The sequence below is a fragment of the Pelophylax lessonae genome (assembly GCF_965119305.1).
Source record: "Pelophylax lessonae genome assembly, chromosome: 4".
Classification (NCBI taxonomy): Eukaryota; Metazoa; Chordata; class Amphibia; order Anura; family Ranidae; genus Pelophylax; species Pelophylax lessonae.
The window spans coordinates 205,303,768-205,327,758 of record NC_138771.1 but is presented as its reverse complement, the minus strand read 5'-3'; the positions used below and the strand labels follow the sequence as shown (position 1 = coordinate 205,327,758).

General features: G+C 42.3%; 1 protein-coding gene across 1 annotated transcript in view; it reads right to left on the bottom strand.

Annotated features, from left to right (window-relative positions):
- TBC1D22A (TBC1 domain family member 22A) overlaps window positions 1-23,991 on the bottom strand; it is an 860,932-nt gene that overhangs the window by 761,818 nt on the left and 75,123 nt on the right. The window contains exon 4 of the mRNA XM_082254309.1: window positions 5,875-6,045. Coding sequence (XP_082110435.1) covers window positions 5,875-6,045 — 171 coding nt within the window. The remainder of the gene's footprint in view (window positions 1-5,874; window positions 6,046-23,991) is intronic.

Here is a 23,991-nt window from a genome sequence, read left to right as displayed (position 1 = left end):
GAAAGGGTCGCTTTATCCGCCTTACTACCACCATATTGGTAGGTGGCTATTTTCTGGAATGCCTGATGGGGAAATTGCATATTTCATATTTCCTTATTAAAGTTATCAATATCGAAGAAAGTCTCCAATATCCTGGCTACCTTAGCTGACTTAATAACCAAGGAATGTCATTACAAACTGACCAAGTTCTTAAAAGGTCAGTTTGCTCCTAGGGAGGTGGGTGGGCCATTCCCTACACTCAAGTCCTGTATATACTGCAGGTAAAATTTGTAAAAACTGTCCTCTCTCAGAGCTGCGTTTTGCCGGTGTCTGATCCGGTCATTTGCCCCAGGCCATATAAGATGGAGGGACCCATTATGGAAAAGGCATCTTTAGTTAAGGATTCTTGTTATATTTTCTAATATTATCACATTTGTTATCTGTATCTGTCATTACTTAAAAAAATTGGTATGCCTACAAGTGTTTGTGTGATCTCTCTTTGCACATCTCGAATACAAACCCATCAAACGTAAACTATCGCAAAAAAGTGATATAAAAAAAAAAATGTGGTTTATAACTAGTGTGCCCTCTGAATGTCTGACCAAGCTGTCATTAGCAGATTACAGGCAATATGTACAGAGCCTACTAGAGTGGCTTTGTACCTTGTGACCACTGTGATTCAATCAGCCATCACAAGTGTAAACACGGCTTTTTTTTTTTACATTCACAGCCATTCACAAAGGATAAAGGGGAATAAGGGGAACGCTGAATGTTTGTAAACACTGCAGGAAGGAGGATTAGCCCCCATTCACACCGGGGCGACCTGTCAGGCGACCTGATCGCCTAACAGGTCGCCGTAGGTCGCCTTCCATACAGAAGCTATGGACCCGTTCTAATAGGAGCGACTTAGAAAAAGGGTCCGGACCTTCTTTGGGGCGACCCGGAGCGACCTGCATAGACTTCAATGTTATGAAGTCCGTGCCGGCCGCTCCGAGGTCGCGGTGCGAGCAGCGCGCCGCGACCTGTGAGGTCGCCCGGCGAAGTAGCGTCGCCCCAGTGTGAACGGGGCCTTACAGCAGATAGAAAGTGGAGGTGGCGGCTTTAAAGTGTCACTGACCACCAATGATTGTGTATTTATTTATTTTTTTTTTTTTTAAATAAAGAAATTGCAATTGTAAGTGATAGCAAGATGCTGTCATTTTTGCTTTATATAGTTAAAAAAAAAAAAAAAATAATAAAATAAAAAATACCCCAAAAGAAAGCTGTTTTTTTAAAAAAAAAAAAAAATTAAAATTATTTTGTATACAGTGTTGCATGACCAATTTCAGTTGTCCTCAGTCAATCTATAACAGCACCTAAAACTTAAAAAACAGCCTGGTAATTAGGGGTATATGCAAACTAGTACTTACAGTGAGGTCCATAAATATTGAGACATCCACACAATTCTAATATTTTTGGCTCTATACACCACCACAATGGATTTGAAATGAAACAAACACGATGTGCTTTAACTGCAGACTTTTAGCTTTAATTTGAGGGTATTTACATCCAAAGCAGGTGAATGGTGTAGGAATTACAACAGTTTGTATATGTGCCTCACACTTTTTAAGGGACCAAAAGTAATGGGACAATTGGCTGCTCAGCTGTTCCATGGCCAGGTACGTGTTATTCCCTCATTATCCCATTTACAAGGAGCAGATAAAAGGTCCAGAGTTAATTTCAAGTGTGCTCATTTTCATTTGGAATCTGTTCCTATCAACTCTTAATATGAGATCCAAAGAGCTGTCACTATCAGTGAAGCAAGCCATCATTAGGCTGAAAAAACAAAACAAACCCATCAGAAAGGTAGCAAAAACATTAGGTTTGGACGGCGGTGCAGATGGACAATGACCCGAAGCATACAGCAAAAGCAACCAAAGAGTTTTTTAAGGGAAAGAAGTGGAATGTTATGAAATGGCCAAGTCAATCACCTGACCTGAATCCGATTGAGCATGCATTTCACTTGCTGAAGACAAAACTGAAGGGAAAATGCCCCAAGAACAAGCAGGAACTGAAGACAGTTGCAGTAGAGGCCTGGCAGAGCATCACCAGGGATAAAACCCAGCGTCTGGTGATGTCTATGCATTCCAGACTTCAGGCTGTAATTGACTGCAAAGAATTTGCCACCAAGTATTAAAATGTGAAAGTTTGATTTACGATTGTTAATCTGTCCCATTACTTTTGATCCCTTAAAAAGTGGGAGGCACATAGACAAATTCCTACACCGTTCCACCTGATTTGGATGTAAATACCCTAAAATTAAAGCTGAAAGTCTGCAGTTAAAGCACATCTTGTTTGTTTAATTTCAAATCCGTTGTGGTGGTGTATAGAGCCAACAAGATTAGAATTGTGTTGATGTCCCAATATCTATGGATCTGACTGTAAGTGGTAATAAGCAAGCAAACAGTAGAAGGCAAGCAAAAAGCCAAAACCACATCCTGTACATTTCAATTGTCTTTCCTAAAAAATGATTTACATAGTTACATATAGTTACATAGTTAGTGAGGTTGAAAAAAGACATCAGTCCATCCAGTTCAACCTATGATGTGTGTGTGTGTTTGCTTTTAACCGTACATTGTATACCCCTGTATGTTGTGGTCTCTAAGGTGCCCATCTAACAGTTTTTTGAAACTATCAATGCTCCCTGCTGATACGACTGCTTGTGGAAGAGAATTCCACATCCTTACTGCTCTTACAGTGAAGAACCCCTTACGCATTTTAAGGTTAAACCGCCTTTCCTCTAGTTTTAGTGAGTGGCCACGTGTCTTATTGTATCTCCTTTCTCTGAATAGTTTATATTTCTGGTAATCAGTTTTGTGGTTCATACACCTCCACAATGCAAGAGATCTCTCCTTCCAGGCTTTACACTTCCTGCATCATCCACCTTCTACTTGCCATTTACTAGTGGTTTGGGTATGTGAATGATACGACTGACTAAACAGAATTACCAATTCCTTTGCCAGTCAAGTAGTTTATATGTATACATTTAGGTTGGGGAATTGCGTGTTTGTCTGATCTCCTCCTTTAAAATGAAACTGTGCTTTTTTTCATGCAGGGCAAAGTGACAGGCTCGCTAGAAAGCTGGCTCCATCTTCCTGCTTATACTTATTTTGAATTTTTTTTAAAGAAACAAACCTGGCACTGGGTATAAGATGCATGTGATGAACTGCCCTTTTTCTATGCTACAGAGCTGGATGTCTGAGCAATCTATTACTAATCACCAGCACTTTGACATATAAGAATTCTCTGCCTTCTGCAAGCTCTGACCAAAACCAACTTAAGCTTACACAGGGTTTCTTTCCTTTATTACTGTAGAGGTATATAGTGGTAAACATCTGGGCATAAAGGAAGTGATAGAACTCCTGTCAGGTTTTTATTGCTGCCTGCTCCAACTACTCAAGACTGCCTGCCTTGTAGGCAAAGTGATGTACTGGTATGTTGCTGCCTACTTATGGGTTTAGGGGGCACGCATGAGCTCCTCAAGTGGGAGCCTGTCAGCAATTCTTGGCCTGATCACTGTATTAATGGCACTGGCAATGTAAGTGGCAGTCAGTCTGCCCAGCGTCAATAAGTGTCAGATTGTCTGCCACAATATCATAGTCCCATTAGAAGTCATTGATCGCTTCCATCAGTAGTATAAAAAAAATGTAAAAAATTCCAGTATATATACCATAGTTTGTAGGCGCTTTACCTTTCACACATACCAATCAATATACACTTATTGGGATATTTTTTAAATCAAAAACATGTAGCAGAATATATTTTGTTTAAAATTATATTTTTTCATTGGATATATGTTTTATAATGGGGTTGATTTCCTAAATGCAAATAGTCTGTGCACTGCGAGTGCAGTTGTCCTAGATCTGAGGGGAACATGCAAGGGAAATAAAAAAAAAAAAAAAACAGCAATTTTGATTGCATGATTGGATGGTAGCAATCAGCAGAGCATGCATCCATTTAAGAGCTTCCACCTCAGATTTAGAGCAACTGCATTTACAGTACACTTACAGTGCACAGACCATTTACCTTTAGTAAATCAACCCCATTGATTTTATTCAAAATTGACGGTCTTTTTCATTTCATTTGGGTACAGTGTTGCATGACCACGCAATAGCCAGTTAAAGTAGATCAGTTCCGTATAGAAAAAAATGGCCTGGTCATGAAGGGGGAAAAAAACTTCGGGAGCTAAAGTAGTTAAGTTGAGAGGGAGGAAAAAATCTTCCCATGGAGTCACTTGCTTGAATGATAATGGCACTTCCTTTTGTGTCTATAAGACAGGTAGTGAAGGGATATCGCCTTAACCACTTACGACTGCCTACCGCATATTTACTGTGGTAGGCAGCCGCTCCTGGGCAAAGTGACGTAGGTGTACATCGCTCACTCTCAGGAGGCTAGGGGGCGAACGCCAATTGCCGTCTGACACCCCGTGATCGCTCCCCGCTGAGAGAGGACGGTCGGCTGTTGTAAACACAGCCGACTGTCCTTCTCCCTGAAATGATCATAGAGATCATGTGATCCTTCTATATAGGATCACGTCTCTATGGTCATTTCAGAAGCCACTCCCCCCCCCCCCCCAGTTAGAATCACTCCCCTAGGCTCACATTTAACCCCTTAATCACCCATAGTGTTAACCCCTTCCCTGCCAGTGTCATTATTACAGTAACAGTGCATATTTTTAGCACTGGGATTACTGTAGTAATGTCACTGGTCCCCCCTAAAGTGTAAAAAATGTCAGTCAGGGGTCCGATCTGTCCGCTGCAATGTCGCAGTCCCATAATGAAATCGCAGATTGCTACAATTACTAGTAAAAAAAAAAAAATACATAAATCTTTCCCATAGTTAATAGACATGATAACTTTTGGGCAAACAAATCAAAATACGCTTATTGCGATTTTTTTTTTTACCAAAAATATATAGCAGAAAACAAATTGGCCTAAAATGTTAAAAAATTTTGATTTTTACTTTTTTTTTTTTTTTTTTTTTTTTTTTTTGAGAATGTCACATAGCAGAATGAGAAAAATATTTTTTTTTTGTCGCTCTTCTTTTGTTTATAGCACAAAAAATAAAAATCGCACAGGTGATCAAATACCACTAAAAGAAAGCTCAATTTGTAGGAAAAAAAAGGACGTAAATTTTGTTTGGGTACAGCATCGCCCGCCCGCGCAATTTTCCGTTAAAATAAACGCAGTGCCGAATCGCAAAATAGGGCCTGGTCATTAAGGGGGCAAATCCTTCCGGTCTTAGTGCCGGGTCACACTTATGCGATGCGGGAAGGCTGCGAATTTGCAGCCTGTTCCCGCATCGCAAACGCACATCTGGCAGTTCACACTGCCATATGCGATACGCAGGGGGTGTCAATGAAATGTTAACGACACCCCCAGTTTGATCGCATATCGCAGTGCGATCTGACAGTTCACACAGGATCGGATCGCACAAGTGTGAACCACTGTGCGATCCGATCCTGATGCGGCTGAAAAAAAGGGCCATGTGCGACTTTTGTGTGGGTGCAGTGCGAATCTAGCCATACAAAGTGTATGGCAGAATTCGCACTGCACGTCCGATCACATGTAATGAAGGAGCAGTGCGCTCCGATATTACATGCGATCGCCGCACACGCTATAGTGTGAACCGGCACCTAAAGTGGTTAATAGGACACAGATGGCATTTTAACCATTCTCTATTTAATCCAAAATTAAAATATCAAACATTTTGGCTCTAGATATACTTTCAGCAAACCTACATTTTTTCCTAAAGTATATATTAAACAGTATTAAAATGAGGCTTTCGCAAAAAAATAAAGTTTGGGTTGTTGTCATTTACAGAAAATCTTAGCTTACCAGAGCAGAACACACTTACCAAGATCAGTGCTTGGACCAGCAAGAAGCTGTTTGAATTTTTCTAGCCGAAATGCTTCTCTTTCTGATAACCCAGCAGTGTTCACAAGCACTTGTTCTGCCGGTTTGTTCGCCACGGCACCAGATGTCTGCTGAGGCACAGATTGCTGTCTCTGTAAAGAATGCTTCTCACCTGCAGCACAAAGCGGAAAGTCAACATTTCATTATTTTAGCATTAATATATTCTGTATATAGGAACAGTATTGTCATATTTAGGACACTTTGCTTAATGCATAAATACTAGATCAAAGGAGAAGTGGAGAGATTTCTATATAAATTGATCGCACGTGTCTTTTCATCTAGTAAACAATGCAATAAATAAAATAGATTCAATCTTATTCTTGACAACAGACAGTAATGCCATTTGAGCACCCCAAGAATGAAATCTCAGTTTTCCACCTTTAATATGTAACTTTTAACATTTAAAAAATATTAGGAAAATCAATGCCAATCACAAAGTCCTCCACCAAAACACAGAAATGGAAGACTTGCTATCATGGTCATATTCCACCACCGTCAGTTCAATGATAAATAAGCTCAAGAACAAAAATGGATAATATTGCGGCTTACAAGTCCTTAGATGAGGGGACTAAGTTCACACTGAATCAGATTCTGAAGTTGCATGATTTTAACACTGCAGATCAGTGTGACTTAAGGTGCAACTTGGCTGACATCTATGTGACTTCATGTACAGATTTCTATTCAAGTCGCACCTAAAATCGTAAAAAATCATGCAGGAAACTCAAATCGGAGCCGCACCATTTTGAACACTTCCACATTCTGCACATTCTGATTGGCTCGGAGGCAGGGGGGGGGGGGGGTATGAGAAGCTGGACGGAACTTCCGAGGGATGGCCCGCGGCACTGTCTACTAGAAGTGGGGAAGGGTACCTGTCAAAAACAGGCACCCGTTCCCCCCCCCCCCTCCCCCTGAAAGGTGCTAAATGTGGCTCCGGAGGGGGGAGGAAGCAAATGAACAGATGTTCCACTTTTGGGTGCTCCGCTTTGAAACCAACAAAAAAGTATGCGTAAGCGTGATTTTTTTGAGTCCGCATATATCTTGTAATATGAAAACAATGTGCAATACAAAATGTTTATAAGTATATTATGAGCCCTTGTACCCTCCAGAGCGGCGATCACCAATGAGTGGTCTGTGGACCACTGATGGTCTGTGACAAGATGTTGGTGGTCCCCGGGGTTCTGCTGCAAATCAACACAATGGAGGATATTGCTCAAATGTTGTTTCCAGTGTTCTAAATGCACGCTGACAGTCAATACTGTCAGCGCATATTGATCCCCGATGCCTCCTTTGTAGTTCCAGCTTCTGTGAACTCAGAGGGAAGCACAAGGAGTAGTAAGGAAGTAAGTGGGAGGTGAAAAAAGAAGGGGGCTTCCATCGGCAGCACTGATCACAGACTGTGGGAGGGAGCTCAAGGACATGGCTGGGTGAGGAGTCTGTGTAAGGCAGCAGCGTGATCCAGAGGGAGAGGGGCAGAGTCAGAGCATGGTGTGTATAAGGCATGTAAAATTCATGCTAGCGGCCTGCGGAATTCAAAATTGTGAGTTTAGTGAGGTTCGAAAGGTTGGCGATAACTGCTCCAGAGAACAGTATTTTCTACCTAATGTAAAAGTGCAATTCTGCCACAAAAAGTGCCATGTGTATTTATAATATCAAAAAAATGCCAATAACCAAAATTATATACATATAATTATACATATACATGTGTTATACATAACATATACACACTACTCAAAAAAAAAAAAAAAAAATGAAAGGAACACTTTTTAATCAGAGTTTAGCAACAATTCAAGTAAATTCCTGGGCTATCGATCTGGTAAGTTAAGTAGCAGAGGGGGTTGTTAATCAGTTTCAGCTGCTTTGGTGTTAATGAAATTAACAGGTACACTCGATGAGACAACCTCCAAAACAGGAATGGTTTTACAGGTTGAGACCACTGACTTTTTTTCCCTACTCATCTTTTCTGACTGTTTGTCACTAGTTTTGCATTTGGCTAGGATCAGTGTCACCACTGGTAACATGAGGCGATACCTGAAACCTATAGAGGTTGCACAGGCAGTCCAACTCCTCTAGGATGGCACATCATAACGTGCCATTGCCAGAAGGTTTGCTGCGTCTCTGAGCACATTCAGAAGAGCACGGAGGAGATTCCAGGAGACAGGCAGTTACTCTAGGAGAGCTAAACAGGGCCATAGAAGGCCCTTAACCCATCAGCAGGACCAGTTTCTGCTTCTTTGTGCAAGGAGGAACAGGATGTGCACTGCCGGTGCCCTAAAAAATGACCTCCAGCATGCCACTGGTGTGAATGTTTCTGATGGTTTGGTCAGAGACAGACTTCATGAGGGTGGCCTGAGGGCTCGACATCCTCTAGTGGGCCCTGTGCTCACTGCCTGGCACCCGTAGAGCTCGATTGGCATTTGCCATTGAACACCAGAATTGACAAGTCTGCCAATGGCGCCGTGTGCTTTTCACAGATGAGAGCAGGTTCACCCTGAGCACATGTGACAGATGTGAAAGGGTCTGGAGAAGCTGTGGAGAACGTTATGCTGCCTGTAACATTGTTCAGCATGACCAGTTTGGTGGTGGATCAATGATGGTCTGGGGAGGAATATCCATGGAGGGATGCACAGACCTCTACAGGCTAGACAATGGCACCCTGACTGCCATAAGGTATTAGGATGAAATCCTTGGACCCATTGTCAGACCCTACGCTGGTACAGTGGGTCCTGGGTTCCTCCTGGTGCACAACAGTGCCCAGCCTCATGTGGTGAGATTATGCAGCCAGTTCCTGGAGGATGAAGAAATTGAAAACGCTGAATGGCCCCCACACCCATCTGACCTAAATTCAATAGAACACCCTTGGGACATGTTTCAGGCCATTCGACGCCACCAGGTTGCACCTCAGTCTATTCAGGAGCTCAGTGATGCCCTGGTCCAGATCTGGGAGGAAATACCCCAGGTCACCATTCATCATCTCATTAGGAGCATGCCCCCGACATTGTCAGGCATGCATACAAGCATGTGGGGCCATACAAACTACCGAGTACCATTGTGAGCGCCGATGCATTACACAAAGCTGGGATTCTCCTGTGTTCTCGGCGCTCGCAGTCACACACAGTCCCGCCTCCTGGACCGGCTCTTAGGATAGATGTCACATGTCCCAGCATTGGACCAGTGTTCCATCTATCATGAGATCCGGCCAAGGAGGCAGGACTCAGTGTTGCTAAACAGTATTTTTACTGGCAGCCAGTAAAAAAAAGGCACTTTCCTCCTGGCAATATATGCCAGTGACAGGAAAAGGTTGCCAGTAAAGAACAAGACTGACTTTTTGGCTTGGAACTGCGCATATGCAGATCCAGTCCAGAGCTAGGTGCGACCATCTGAATGCCTGCTACAGTGTGTACGAGTGGTGCGGTTGGGGGGCAGATCTGATGGAGGCGGTACCTGAACGTGTCGTGTGATGTCATGGTGCAAGGGAGCAGAGCTGGAGCCTCGTGTGCAGGTCTGCGGGACAGGAGTAGGGCAAGCCAGAGTGGGACTGCCAGTGCTGTTTGGACTGGAGTGGACCACCTGGCATAGGGAGTGACTGTCACTGTGACTCCAGAAGGGACGTGTTGGTGATCTGTCCTGCTGCACACTGCTGTCAGTGTGAGAGAGTCAGTTTCATGTGTGTGTGTCCATTCAAATTTGTTGTCCTCCCGAGTCCTGTTCATGAGCTACTTACTACACTGAAAATAAAAAAAGAAATGTGTTTTGTCCCTTAATATCTACCCTAAATCACATTGCTAATTGCATAGTGTACGTGTTTGTAGCTCAAAACTGTAATTTAGCAACTTATGTCAGTAAGAACTTGGCTGCGCCAGTAAATATTCAGTGTCATGTCAGTAAATTTCAATCTAGTAGGTTGGAAACACTGGCAGGACTCTGTGCGTGTGACTGAGAGCGCCGAGTGCACAGAAGATCCCTCTGTGTATTCCGACACAGATCAGGCTGCAATGATGGGCAATGGCAAGGCTGCATATGGCCACAAATTATGCTGCAATGATTGGCAATGGCAAGGCTGCAATAATGGGCACAGACCAGGCTGCAATGATGGGCAATGGTGAGGCTACAATGATAGGCACAGATCAGGCTGCAATGATGGGCAATGGTGAGGCTGCAATGATGGGCAATAGTGAGGCTGCAATGATGGGCAATGGTGACGCTGCAGATGGGCACTGACCCTTATTTTGCTTCAAAGTTCCTTATTTAAAATCGAAGTTTTCATCCTGAAACTGCCCTCATAAAATTAAGGTGCGTGTTATACGCCGATAAATACAGTATTGAAAACAATGCCAACCATTGTATTGTAGGGCTTTTGCTCATATAGAGTGGGGCAAGTTCTATATACAGTATAGTAACAAAAAAAAATGTTAAATGTTCATATGACTGAATGTTTCATGGCACTGAACAGAAAAATATGTTTTGATAGAAACACTGAAGGATCTTCAGATGGCAGATTTATCGTACATGTTTATGACTCAACTTGGGAACCATTGAAGAGGTGTTAATCTGCCCTCTGCTAATGTCTAGACATTCACGATAAATTGACATGAACAGGAAAATGTGAGAAAATATCAAAAAGATGTGCTAAAGGGAAACTAGATTACACATTCAGAGGCTACACATTTTACATTATTGGAAGGAATGGTTGAAAGCAATTGCTAGTGTTACTTCTTTGTACAGTTCAATAGGGTTTCTAATAATTTTTTTAGGAGAGATCTGCTAATTTTTCCTTTAGTTGCTGTACGTTTTTTATGTCCGATATTAAAATGAGAATCTTGCTAAACAATTACCCAGATAAAAATCGAATGCATGATTATCTACCCAGGTTTATTATTATATTGGTCTGGCCTCACCAATACCATAGATATGCATTGAGAGAGTGACTGCAAAGCACAAATCTTTGTAAAAGGACAACTAAGCAATAAACGCAATTTGTATATAATGAAAAGCACGGCAACCCCATGAAAATATGCATATTATACACTAAAATATTTAGTATTGGAAATATATTAATATAATTATTACAGCTAAACTCTAGTCAGAAGGTATTTATTAAGAAACAATACATTGTTCATAGTGCAATTAGTGTAATTTATCTTGATATAAATCATCTGTAAGCTCCAGCATAGTCGTAATCAGAATGGGAGAAGGTAGGTCGGCAATTATACTGTAGCTAATTAGAATCTGCTGATACACAGCGGGTAAAATAAGTATTGAATATGTCACCATTTTTCTAGGTAAATATACACACTATATGCAGGCATCGACCTCAAGGTTTGTTCTTGGACAGAAAACTGGTTACATGGGCGTGTCCAAAGGGTGGTGATAAATAACGCGTATTCTGACTGGTCTAGAGTGGTAAGTGGGGTCCCCCAGGGCTCAGTCCTGGGACCAATTTTGTTAAATTTATTCATCAATAACATAGAGGACGGAATCAGTAGCTCAATTTCAGTTTTTGCGGATATGTAGATATGTAGGGCAATAACAACTTCTGATCAAGATATAGAAATCTTACAGAAAGACCGGAACAGTGAGCAACTACGTGGCAAATAAGATTTAACGTAGAGAAGTGTAAGTTATGCTCTGGGGGGGAACCTCTGGGGGAATCAAGAATGGAGAAGGATTTGGGGATTTTAGTGGAGGATAGACTAAGTAGTAGCATGCAATGTCAGGCTGCGGCTGGCAAAGCCGGCAGAATATTAGCATGCATAAGGAAGGGGATGTATTCCAGAGATAAAGCTATAATCCTGCCACTTTACAAAACCCTGGTTCGGCCACACCTGGAGTATTCTGTCCAGTTCTGGTCGCCTATCCTGAGAAAGGATGTGCTGGAACTAGGGATGCACCGAAATGAAAATTCTGAGCCGAAACCGAAAATGCAGGATACCCTTGGCCGAAAACCGAAACCCAAAATTACTTTTTCCCCAAAATTTTTTTAAAATGGATAGAACAGGGGCATACACCAAAAACAGGTAGTGACATACACCTGTCGCTGCCACCCTGTCACAGTATATGTACTGTGATGGGTTGGCAAGAGGTTAATTTAATTACCAATGGTATTTGTATTACGCAGCATGAGGGGGTTAATGTATTGCCACTGCTGGTCACTCATCTATTAGTGACCAACCAGTGGCAGTTAATTAACCCCTTTGTGCTGCATTAGTGCAACCAGTATCAGTAACACTGGTTGCACTGATACTGGTTGCACTAATGCATCAGTGACCAGCAGTGACAATACATTAACCCCTCATGCTGCATACTACTAATACCAATGGTAAGCTCGCCTCAGCTTCCCCCCCCCACTGCCTCAGCGCCCCCCCACTGCCTCAGCGTCCCCCCCAATGCCTCAGCGTCCCTCCCCAACCCAACGATTCAATCTCCTTACTGTCACTCTGCTGAGTGCTCCTCCAGTATCCTTCATTCAAAAGAAGCGCCTCAAGCCGGCGGCCCGCCTCCCGGTGATGTCACTACTACGATGTGTGTATGAATGAACTGACACACCGGGCGGGAAGGCGGGTGAGCGGCCGCTAATAGATATAACTATGTGAGCTTCACTTCACTGTCAGCGGGACTGTGTGTGAATGAACTGACCTGACACCGGGCGAGAGGACGGGGGGAGCGGCCGCTAATAACTATAACTATGTGAGCGCTTCACCTCCCTGTCAGCGGAGATACATGCCTGACAGGGAAGTGAAGGCTCACATAGTTACAGCTATTAGCGGCCGCTCCCCCCGCCCTCCCGCCCGGTGTCAGGTCAGTTCATTCACACGCAGTCCCGCTGACAGTGAAGTGAAGGCTCACATAGTTATATCTATTAGCGGCTGCTCGCCTGCCCTCCCGCCGGTATGACACTTCATTCATACACACATCGTAGTAGTAGGGACGTCATTGAGAGGCGGGCTGCCGGCCAGAGGCGGGACTTTTAAAACCTGCGCTGCGCCCTCCTCCTTCCTCACGGCGGACATTAATTTCGGCATTGTTAACCCATTATCGGCCGAAATGGGATAGGCTCATTTTCGGCCGATAATTTCGGTGGCTGAAATTTCGGTGCATCCCTAGCTGGAAATGGAGAGAGTCCAAAGAAGGGCAACTAAACTAATTAGGGGATTGGAGGACCTTAATTATGAGGAGCGATTACAAGTGCTTAATTTATTCTCCTTGGAGGGGAGATGCCTGAGAGGGGACATAACAGCGACCTACAAATCAATGGCGATCCTAGCATAGGTAGAAAATTATTTAGTTCCAAGGAGTGCAAGAAGACACATGGCCACACAATGAGATTAGAGGAGAGGCGGTTTAACCTTATGCTGCGAAAGGGGTTCTTCACTGTAACAGCGGTGAGAATGTGGAACTCTCTCCCACAAATGGTGGTAGCTGCAGGGAGTATGGATTCTTTTAAAAGACTCTTGGACGTGCAGCTCACAAATCACAACATTCAGGGTTATGGGAAAAGAGCAGGCCACTGACACACACACAGCTATACAGGTTGAACTGGATGGACCGATGTCTTTATTTAACCTCAACTATTATGTAACTAAGTAACTATTGGGATGCCTGCCTTTACATGCACATGAACTTTAATGGTACCCAAGTCTTAGGCTGGCCAAACACTATACAATTTTCTCATTCAATTTTCTTTAGCTCTACCTTCAACTATGTAGTGCAGGGGCCTGCCTGATCAAATACATATTAAAAGTGTTTAGGTTTGACCTCATATTACATGGAAAAGAAAATTGTATAATGTATGGCCGGCCTTAGTCCATAGGGTTCAGCATTGAGTTGGCCCACCCTTTGCAGCTATACCAGCTTTTTATAGGCCATCAGTTGAGACTGAACCAGCTGATATGAATTTGCACCGATAAGGAGCAGGATTGCTTTCTAATTGCTGAAAGATTTCAGCTAGTGTCTTGGCTTTTCAGGTCTTTTTTGCACCTCCCTTTCTTCATGTGTTCAATATTTTTTCCCTGTGTCATTCCATTTTATTACACATAACTTAATTTCTGAACTTATTTGTTTTGGTTTCTTTGTATGCATGGATTGCATGGGTTGTTACTGACATGTGGTGAAAATTTCATATCAATTGCACCTTTTAGAAATACACTATATTGTCAAAAGTATTGGGACAACTGCCCTTACACGCACGTGAACTTTAATGGCATTTCAGTCTTAATCCGTAGGGTTCAGTATTGAGTTGGCCCACCCTTTGCAGCTATAACAGCCTCAACTCTTCTGGGAAGGCTGTATACAAGGTTTAGGAGTGTGTCTTTGGGAATGTTTTACCATTCTTCCAGAAGTGCATTTGAGAGGTCAGGCACTGATGTGGAGGAGTAGGCCTGGCTCGCAGTCTCCACTCTAATTCATCCCAAAGGTGTTCTATAGGTGGAGATCAGGACTTTGTGCAGGCCAGTCAAGTTCCTCCACCCCAAACTTGCTCATCCATGTCTTTATGGACCCTGCTTTGTGTCTGGTGCGCAGTCATGTTGGAACCGGAAGGGGCCAACCCCCAAACTGTTTCACAAAGTTGGGAGCAAAAAAATTGTCCAAAATGTCTTGGTATGCTGATGCCTTAAGAGTTCCCTTCACTGCTTACCCTACCCAATTCCAAACCCAAGGGCATTTCCTTAATGTATACTGTGCTTAACAATAAAGATACATTTATCAAATCATTATTCATAGCTTGGGAAAACGACCTAAGATAAACCTATACACTGGAGCAGTGGCAAACGGCAATCAACTATACCTATGCTGCCACAAAACATATAAATCTGTGGAAACTCACTCAAAAGATCCTACTATGTTGGTATCCGACACCCCATTGAATTTTAAAATTCTCACCGAACTCATCGCCCACATGTTGGAGAAAATGTGGAGCTGTGGGTACTCTCCATCATATATTGAGGTCTTGCCCAGCAGTATCATCCCTTTAGCTAGCAATTTGATAAACCAGATAAACGTTTGATAAACCAGATTTATGGCCTCACAAACCCCATATACCTAGGCACAGCTTTGTTCTCTCTAGGATTGGACAAAGTACCCCCTCAAGTGAGGGGACCAATAACTCATATACTACTGGCGACTCGCTTGTCATTGGTAAGACATTGGAGAGACCCTCACACACCAACCATCGATAAGGTAATACAAATAACCCATACACAAGCCACATATGAATTATTATTTGCCTCTTCTGTCAACAAATACCCGGCTGCTTGCTCATCTTGGGAGACATGGTGTATCACTCAACTGATACACATATCCTAAGTATCGGGTTAGAGACAACCATAATGACTGTGTGGTTCTAGAATTCTAGGTTTTAGATTTGATGATGCCTCCAATACATACCTTTTCAGGAAAGCTGCAAAGAGGTCAATGACATTACGTCTATGTACCTCACCTCTATGAGGCCCCTTTCACACAGGTAATCTGATCCGCCTGTCAGTTTTTCAGGCGGACCTGATTGGATGCTCCATGCATCCCTAAGGGGCAGCGAATGTCAGCGGAGACATGTCCGCTGACACCCGCTGCTCTCCAATCCGTTCCTGTCTGTGAAGTTCGGACGGATGGAAACCCTATTTTCCATCCGTCTGGAGGATCGGATCAGATGAGAACGGACAGGCGGTACATTCTCATCCGATCCCCCCATAGATTATAGATATTTTTATATACTTCATAAAAATCTATTGAAACAAAAAATAGTTCCCTTAACTGGAACTAAGGGGCCAACCTCAACCCCCGAAAAATGACTCCACACCATAACCCCCCCCCCCCTCCACCAAATGATTTAGACCATTTAACAAAGCAAGGTTCATAAAGACATAGATGAGCGAGTTTGGGGTGGAGGAAATTGACTGGCCTGCACACAGTCCTGATCTCCAGCTATAGAACACCTTTGGGATGAATTAGAGTGGAGACTGCAAGTCAAGCTCTCTCGTCCAACATCAGTGCCTGACCTCACAAATGCACTTCTGGAAGAATGTTAAAACATTCCCATAAACACACTCCTAAACCTTGTGGACAGCCTTCCCAGAAGAGTTGAAGCGGTTATAGCTGCAAAAGGTGGGCCAACTCAATACTGAACCCTACGGACTAAGACTGAGATGCCATTGAAGTTCATGTGCGTGTAAAGGCAGGTGTCCCAATACTTTTGACAATATAGTGTATTTCTAAAAAGGTGTTATTGACATGAAATTTTCACCACATTGGTAACAACCCATGCAATCCAAAACAAATAAGTTCAGAAACTAAGTTATGTATAATAAAATGGAACGACACAGGGAAAAAGTATTGCACACATGAAGAAAGGGAGGTGCAAAAAAGTAATGGAAAGCCAAGACACTAGCTGAAATCTTTCAGTATTTAGCAGAAAATCCTGCCCCTTGTCAGTGCAAATTCATATCAGCTGGTTTAGTCTCAACTGATGGCCTATAAAAAGGTGCCTCATTACCAAGGTGTCACAAGAAAGGAAAGAACATAATTTCACCAAAAACGGCCCGACCAGGTGCTCCTCACAAGATTTCTGACAGAGGAGTGAAAAGAATTATCAGAAGAGTTGTCCAAGAGCCAATGACCACTTGTAGAGAGCTTCAGAATGACCTGGAATTAGCAGCAAGACTTCATTGCTGAAGAAAAAGCATGTTGAACTAGTTTAAATTTTGCTGCATAACATTTAGAAAAGCCCCTGAAATACTGAGAGAATATAGTCTGGTCAGATGAGACAAAAATTAAAAACCTTTCGGATGCCATAATACACACCAATCTGCTGCCATTTACCAAGATGATAAAGAGGAAACTAGGGTGGGCATTTAAGCAAGACAATAATCCCAAACACAAAGCCAATGAAACTTAAAAAATAGAGCTGCTAGAATGGCCCAGCCAATCACCTGACTTAAATCCAATAGAAAATCTATGGAAAGAACGAACGATTAAAGTTCATTGAAGAGGCCCACCGAACCTTCAAGATTTGAGGACTGTGTGGAAGAATGGGCCAAAGTCACACCTGAACAATGCATATGACTAGTTTCTCCATACAGGAGGCGTGCTGAAGCTGTCAAGTCACCTAGTCACCTAACAGTCACCACTCTGTGCTCAGAGCAGATCAGAGTGCTGAGTGTTTAGAGGTATTTGATCCCTCAGTTCTCAGTGTAGAGTCGGTGGGGGACAGCTGCAGCTCCAGATCAATGCTGCAGCCATCTAGGCGAGTAAGGTTTTTTTTTTTTTTTTTTTTTTTAATCTTTATTCAATTTGGGAGTTTCCTTCTCTTCCCATCCCTTCTATGCAACTTGAGACTAGAGGGATGCTCATTTCTCACTTACAGGTCTGAGGCTACATTCACATCTAGGGGTTGCCATGTTTACAGGCCTTTGACAGGCGTTCTTTTCTAGCATTTTTGCAGCATTTTTGTGCAGGCAGTTTTAGGTCGACAAGTGACCAATGAAAAAAAAATAAATAAAAACGCCTGTATTCAGCCAAAAAAAGAGGCTCATGTATTTTTCTGACCGACGGGCGTTTTGCCTAAATGGACAGAACGCTCAGATGTGAACAGGGGCCATTGAAATGAATAGAATTTGTAATGTTAGGCATTTTTAGATCTTAGGCTTAGAGCAGAAAATCATCCAAAAGCGCCTAGATATGAATGCTTATACTCAACTGTAACCAATCTAGTGGAGCAATCCCTCACTAGAATGCTCGTCATTTGCCAAAAATCTTTCCGATCGTGCATGCACTCTGCAATTCCATTTATTCCTATAAACTTCAGAGTACTAGCTCTACAACAGCTTACTATTTATTACGTCTATTAGGGAAGAGGTCCAACTCATCTGGGACACTGTAAATCTTCAAGGGAACTAAATGCATGATTCACTGAAAAGAGTTACACACAGCCTCAAATTCCCCTAGAAAACCAGACTGCAGCTTCAAATAACTGTAGTGAGTCCAGCACTTTGTAAAATACCTAAAATAAAATGTAAAACCAGATATGCAGCAGAAAAATATCTACACACAAATATCACAATTTTATTTAAAACAAAAAAAAAAAACAACGTTGTTGTGCTAGCCCTTGAAGATGGGAAGCCTCAAATCACCAACCTATGGTGCAATAACTTAAAGTGGAGTTCCACTCAAAAGTGGAACCTCCGCTTTAAGTGGTCCTGACCCCGACATGCCACATTTGGCAAGTCATTTTTTTTTGGGGGGGGGGGAGCGGGTACCTAGATTTGACAGGTACCCGCTCCCACTTCCACTCGGGCTGCCTAGGTGGCTCGGGCGGAAGTTTTCCTCTCACCCTCCCTCCCTGCAATCTTCTGGGCACGTCACAGGACCCAGAAGATTGCCCATCCATTTAGGACGAGCAGTGCGCACCCAGGTGTGAAGCCGTGAGCTGTCATAGCCAGTGCCCACAGGGAGAAGACAGAGAATGGAGGATCCCCCCAGCCGCATCGCTGGATCGCGGGACAAGTGAATATATGTTGATTAAAAGTCAGCAGATACACTTTTTGTAGCTGCTGACTTTTAATAAACACAAAAGCCAGTGGAACTCCGCTTTAAAGGATAAGTTTACCTTTAGAACATGTTACATGTTGAACCCATATTTATGGGTGGAGCATGTAACATGTTCCAGTTCCTGCCTCTTCTCTCCCTCAATCCTCCCCCCTCCCCGTGACAGTGGGCGGGGGAATTTTCTCCCCGCACCTGCTGTCACAGTTTAAAAAACAGCCACGCAGGGCTAGGTCATTCACTTACTGCGTATGAATGAACTACACATACCGTTGACTGCAGCTTGTAGTTCTTAATGAACTGTGAGGGCACTGGTGAGCATCCTTGCAGTTCATGGTTTCGTTCTGCAATTCAATAACTGCCTGCCCTTATAGGAGGTACATGCAGACAGTGTACTGAGAGTCTGCAGGATCCTACATTGCACCCGCGATTTGCTGGTCGCGGATCCAATGCTGTACAGGTTCAAGTTTAAAAAAAAAAATAATACATTTATATTTTTTTACTTGCAAAAGGACGTGCATTTATTTATTTTAATAAAAAGGTGAACTTATTTAAAGGATAAGTACCAATTTGTGCAAACGTGGCATGTGCAAAAATAATTACTGCAATTTTATCAGAAAACTCAGAAAAGGTGTAAAAGAAAAAAAAAAAAAGAAAAATAAAAAGAAATCCAGCTTCAGTTGACGTGACTTATTGTGCAATATCTAAAAGTCATGGTATATAGAGCAGGAGGTCAAATACGCATCCCAATCCCAATCACAATGGGGCAATCAGCATGGCAATGTAGTGAAAAACCCTCCGCCCACAATCCTCTGATGTTCAGATGTTTAGTAAACCTCATCAAAAAGAAAACCTTTTAACATACTGTAAAAAGTAAAAACTCCTTGGTTTTATTAATAAAAATAATACAAAGATAGAGAGTTACAAGCATGGAAGCGCCTCTGATGACATCATTTGTGATGAAAAGCTTTGAGTTGAGCGAACGATCTGCTGTCACAACACATGCACGGCAAGCACAGCTAATGTGCTTCCATGTTGTTGGCTTGTAACTATCTTTGGGAGTATTTTTTTTTTTTTTTTTTATTAATAAAAGCAGGGCGTTTATACTTTTTTTTACACTAGGCTGAGCTTTTTCTTTGTGATTTGGTCATGGTATACTGATACTGCATTATTCATCACTGGTATTCTTGCTTTAACCCATTAAAATCTATATTTAGGGATGAGGGCGCTTTAATTTTCTATTTTATTTTATTATTTTTTTCCACTGCATATTTAATTTTTTAGCAACTTTATTGCTATCACAAGGGATGGAAAAAGGCAGACGAACGCTGACGTCATCATGCTGGGCAGGGCTGAGGTTTACATATGTGCATATACTCCTTCCTTTGTGAGTGAGTTTTTTAGTACTTTCATTAAATGGCTTGTGGCAAACTACACTATTAGTTCTCCCTTTAAGCTTTGCATGAGATATACCCATCAGGGAAGGGACTGGAGATTACATGAGAAGAACCAAGTGTGTGATTGACTGTTTCCATCATTGTATACAAGTTCTTCTCACCTCTAATATCATAGCGAGGTCAGTATCATTAGGTGAGAGGATACCCACTGGGGTATGGTGGCGGGCATGCTGGTTTTGGTTTTTTGTTAACGAGTTGCTGAGTTACCATCACCAAGAAGATATTTTATTGATTTCACAGTGGAATTGGACTGTGTATGGGTGGTTCATGAGATTGGACACGTAGATTTGCACTATTCCTTCAAAAAAGAGGCTGAGTGTGGTTGATTGTATTATTGGATATGTATGTAATATGCACATGATTTGATCTCTAAGCTGAATATTGATGTATTTTGCACATCACTTTAATGTGAAATTTGCACTCATACATATTGGAGAGAGTGACGTTTTTTTTATTTTATATTGGTTTGTTAAGTGTGGTGATTGCACCATACTTTCACTCTTGATTTATTAGGGGACATAAATATGTTTTTTGTTTTGAGTCACATAATAATAATAGTGCAGGGTTTTTGTTTTTATTAATATTGAAATCTAATGCAGTCACCGGGGAATGTGAGCAACACCCTGTACAAAAGCCTTTACTAAGGAGTGAGAGGCAATCAAGCCTCTAAAAAAGAACCACTAAGGATGAGGTTGGACCCTTGATGGTATTCAAGGTCAACCATTGATCCGATCAAAAAAACAGGATTCATCTTCCTGGGATGAATTTGTAAGCAGCTCATTTCCTGACATTTAAACTAGTGTTAAACCCAGAAGCAACATTATATAGCAGCTTACCATTTCTTAGATGTGATGGCTGCATTTGGTTTTTTTATTTTTTTAGGATTTCTTTCTTCTATTTTTATCTCTGGCCACCAAGTTGGTTGTTTTTGAAAGGAAAGAGCTCTTTTGCAGATGTATCAGTTTACAGGGATGAATCAAACAATTTAGACCCCGTTCAGACAGGGGCGACGCGACTTGCTGGGGCGACCTGTGAAGTCGCGGTGCACAGCGTGCACCACGACCTCGGCACGACATGCACGGACTTCATATCATTGAAGTCAATGCAAGTCGCCTCCAGGTCGCCCCAAAGTAGTACAGGACCCTTTTTCTAAGTCGGAGCGACTTGTGTCGCTCCTATTAGAACGGGTCCTGTACTATTCAATGGCGAGCGACCCACCGCGACTTGTCAGGCGACTTGGTCGCGCAAGTGTGAATGGGGTCTTAAAGAGGAAGTAAACCCGTTTAAAAAATGTGAGAAAAAAAAAACCTGTAAAGACAAAGGTTCATTATGAAGTATTTACCTAAAAACGAAGCCCCCTCAGTGCTGACAGGACAGCCGACATGTCCGGCCGTCCTGTTTCCTGGATCTCGTCCTCCGGCCATCTGATTGGCAGGGGGCGTGATTACATCACTCCCGCGCATGCGCGCGGGAGCCGCCGTTCACGGCACTGGGATCTGAAGGAATGGCACAGGTGGCCGTTCCTTCAGAGCGCATGCGCCGTTGAGGTCATAGGCTGCATGCACTGTAAATTTCTCCTAAACGGTGCAAGTTTAGGAGATATTTATAGCACCTATAGGTAAGCCTTAATGTAGGCTTACCTATAGGTAAATGTAAACAAAAGGGGTTTACAACCTCTTTAACACTGAGGGGGGGGGGGGGGTACTTACAACAATCAGCATTTATGTAAATCCTTTATTCCAAAAGGAAAAAAAATGTTTGCTGAAACTCCTTATAAAAAAGGTATTAGCTGAAGTTTGGCTTTAATTTGTTAGTGTATCTATATCTGCTAGTACATCTAACACTACCCTCTCCCCACCTCACCATCTTGACTGACAATGCCGCTGTCTGCAGTGCCCCCTGTTCTAATTCATCCAGAGGGGGGGCACTCTACTACATGAGATGCGTTACTGACTGGCTAGAGCTTTTTGAAAACAAAAAACTGATATAGATGCCACATCTAATGATTGGTAAGCTGCAATATATACATTTTTAGTTTGTACTGCTTTGAACACATAGAAAAAAAACAAATGCAACATTACCTTGTCCCTCACGAACTGGGCTTAAACAGTCAGGGCGTAAAAGCTAGCAACTGAGAAGAAGGGCAGTTAACAAGCCCTTGGGACAAAGACGTGGACGATCTATTGGTGCTCACCCTCAGGAACCTAAATCTGTAGCCCCTGACATAATATGTGATGAAACTCATGGGGAGGAGCTAGGATGTACGTCGCACAACGCATGCGCGATATACTCGCAGCTATTTTGAAAAATGCCCATTGGTGCTTACCTTTAGTGCACTACATAGATTTCATATCTGTTGGATATTTGTAAGTGCAATACTTTTAATAAATGTATTACTGTACAAAATGGGACTCCACTATGGTTAGTGTTTTTGTTCCACTTTCATGTCTGATGAGACCGATTGGCCTGGCTGGGAACCGCTGCCCTGTTTGGTCAAACAAGAGTCAAGGAGATACATCCTAAGGCTGTATGACTGATGTTTGGAGTATATGGCGAAAGTGCCTGGGAGGATTGCAATATCAAAAACGTATGTTGACAACTATTCATTAGCAATCACATATTTCTAGTAAGCCTGCTTCTTACACCCAGGTGGCGTGATCCTCTCTTGGGTTCTTGGACAATTTTTCTCTGTTTGACACCCCTGCACTGAACTTTAGAAGGGCTTCTCCTTTATTAATTGTGAACCATTTCCATTGTCTATTTGGAAATGACACCCACATACTACTCTTAAGGATTTTTCAGCTATTCCTTGAACTTTGCTATTCACTTTGGTTTCAAGTTTTTTTTTTTTTATGTATTATAATTTCTCCACTCATATGTAGATAATTTTTTGGGGTTTATTTTACGTCATTTAATGTTTTTTGTATGAGGTTGATTTTACACATGCTCATCTTTAGAATCAATTTTTATTTTCACTGTGATATAATTTGTAGCGCTGCACACACTTATTTTTCCAAGTGAAATAAAATGTAGAAAAAAAGTATTTAGGATTTCAATTTTTGACCATAGACACATTTTAAGTCCTCAGAGGTAAGTGCATGACAGAAACAGATTTGTTTGATTTTAGGTTTCCAGTGTTCTATTTTTGTAATCATTCGCTCACCAAGTGCCAAATCCATTGTAATAGTGTCTATTGATAAAGCCAAAAATGTGACCTAAACAAATTCACTGGTGGAGAACCAGTGAACGGGAGGGGATTCTTCATCAGTGAATGCGAAGGCACATTGTCTGCTTTATAAAAAAGACCCCTAAGTGTTGCAAGGAGAAGCATTTTGCTGGATATAAGATACTTAAATAAACTTATAGTCAGCTAAACAACATACTGTAAAATGCTAGTTCTAAAGATGGGTGCACACACAGCATAATGGAGGAATTTCCGGCTGGGGCTATTGTACTCTGACAGCTGCATCTGATGCTTGTCAGAATACCGGAACTGCAACTGCATCTGACTGCATGCAGTCGCTGTAAAAATCCTGGTACACACGATCAGATTATCGAATGAATATTCGCCTGGTTTTTGTTGCATGCTAGTCTCATATCGCACATGAAGCGGTTACTCAACATATGAAAATTTGTATACGACAGAATACAACTTCAGAAGTGATGTAATGTGTTGAATTGTTTGGTACGTATTCTTTCATAGTTACATAGTTACATAGTAGGGGAGGTTGAATAATGACAATAGTCCATCCAGTTCAACCTGTGTAGGTGTGTGTGGCCGTAATCATCTTGCAAACCCCTGAATGTTCCGATTCTTGAGACGTACTTCTAAGAGTCTTTTGAAAGCCACCATACTTTCCGCAGAAACCACCTCTTGTGGTAGAGAATTCCACAATCTTGTAGCCCTAACAGTAAAGAACCCCCCTCGTTGCCTGAGGTTAAAACGCTTCTCCTCCAGAGGCATTGTATGCCCTCTAGTCCTCATGCAATCTTTCCGACTGAATAGCTTTTTTTCTATGCTGAGATCACCATTGAGATATTTATAAATTGCTATCATGTCCCCTCTCAGG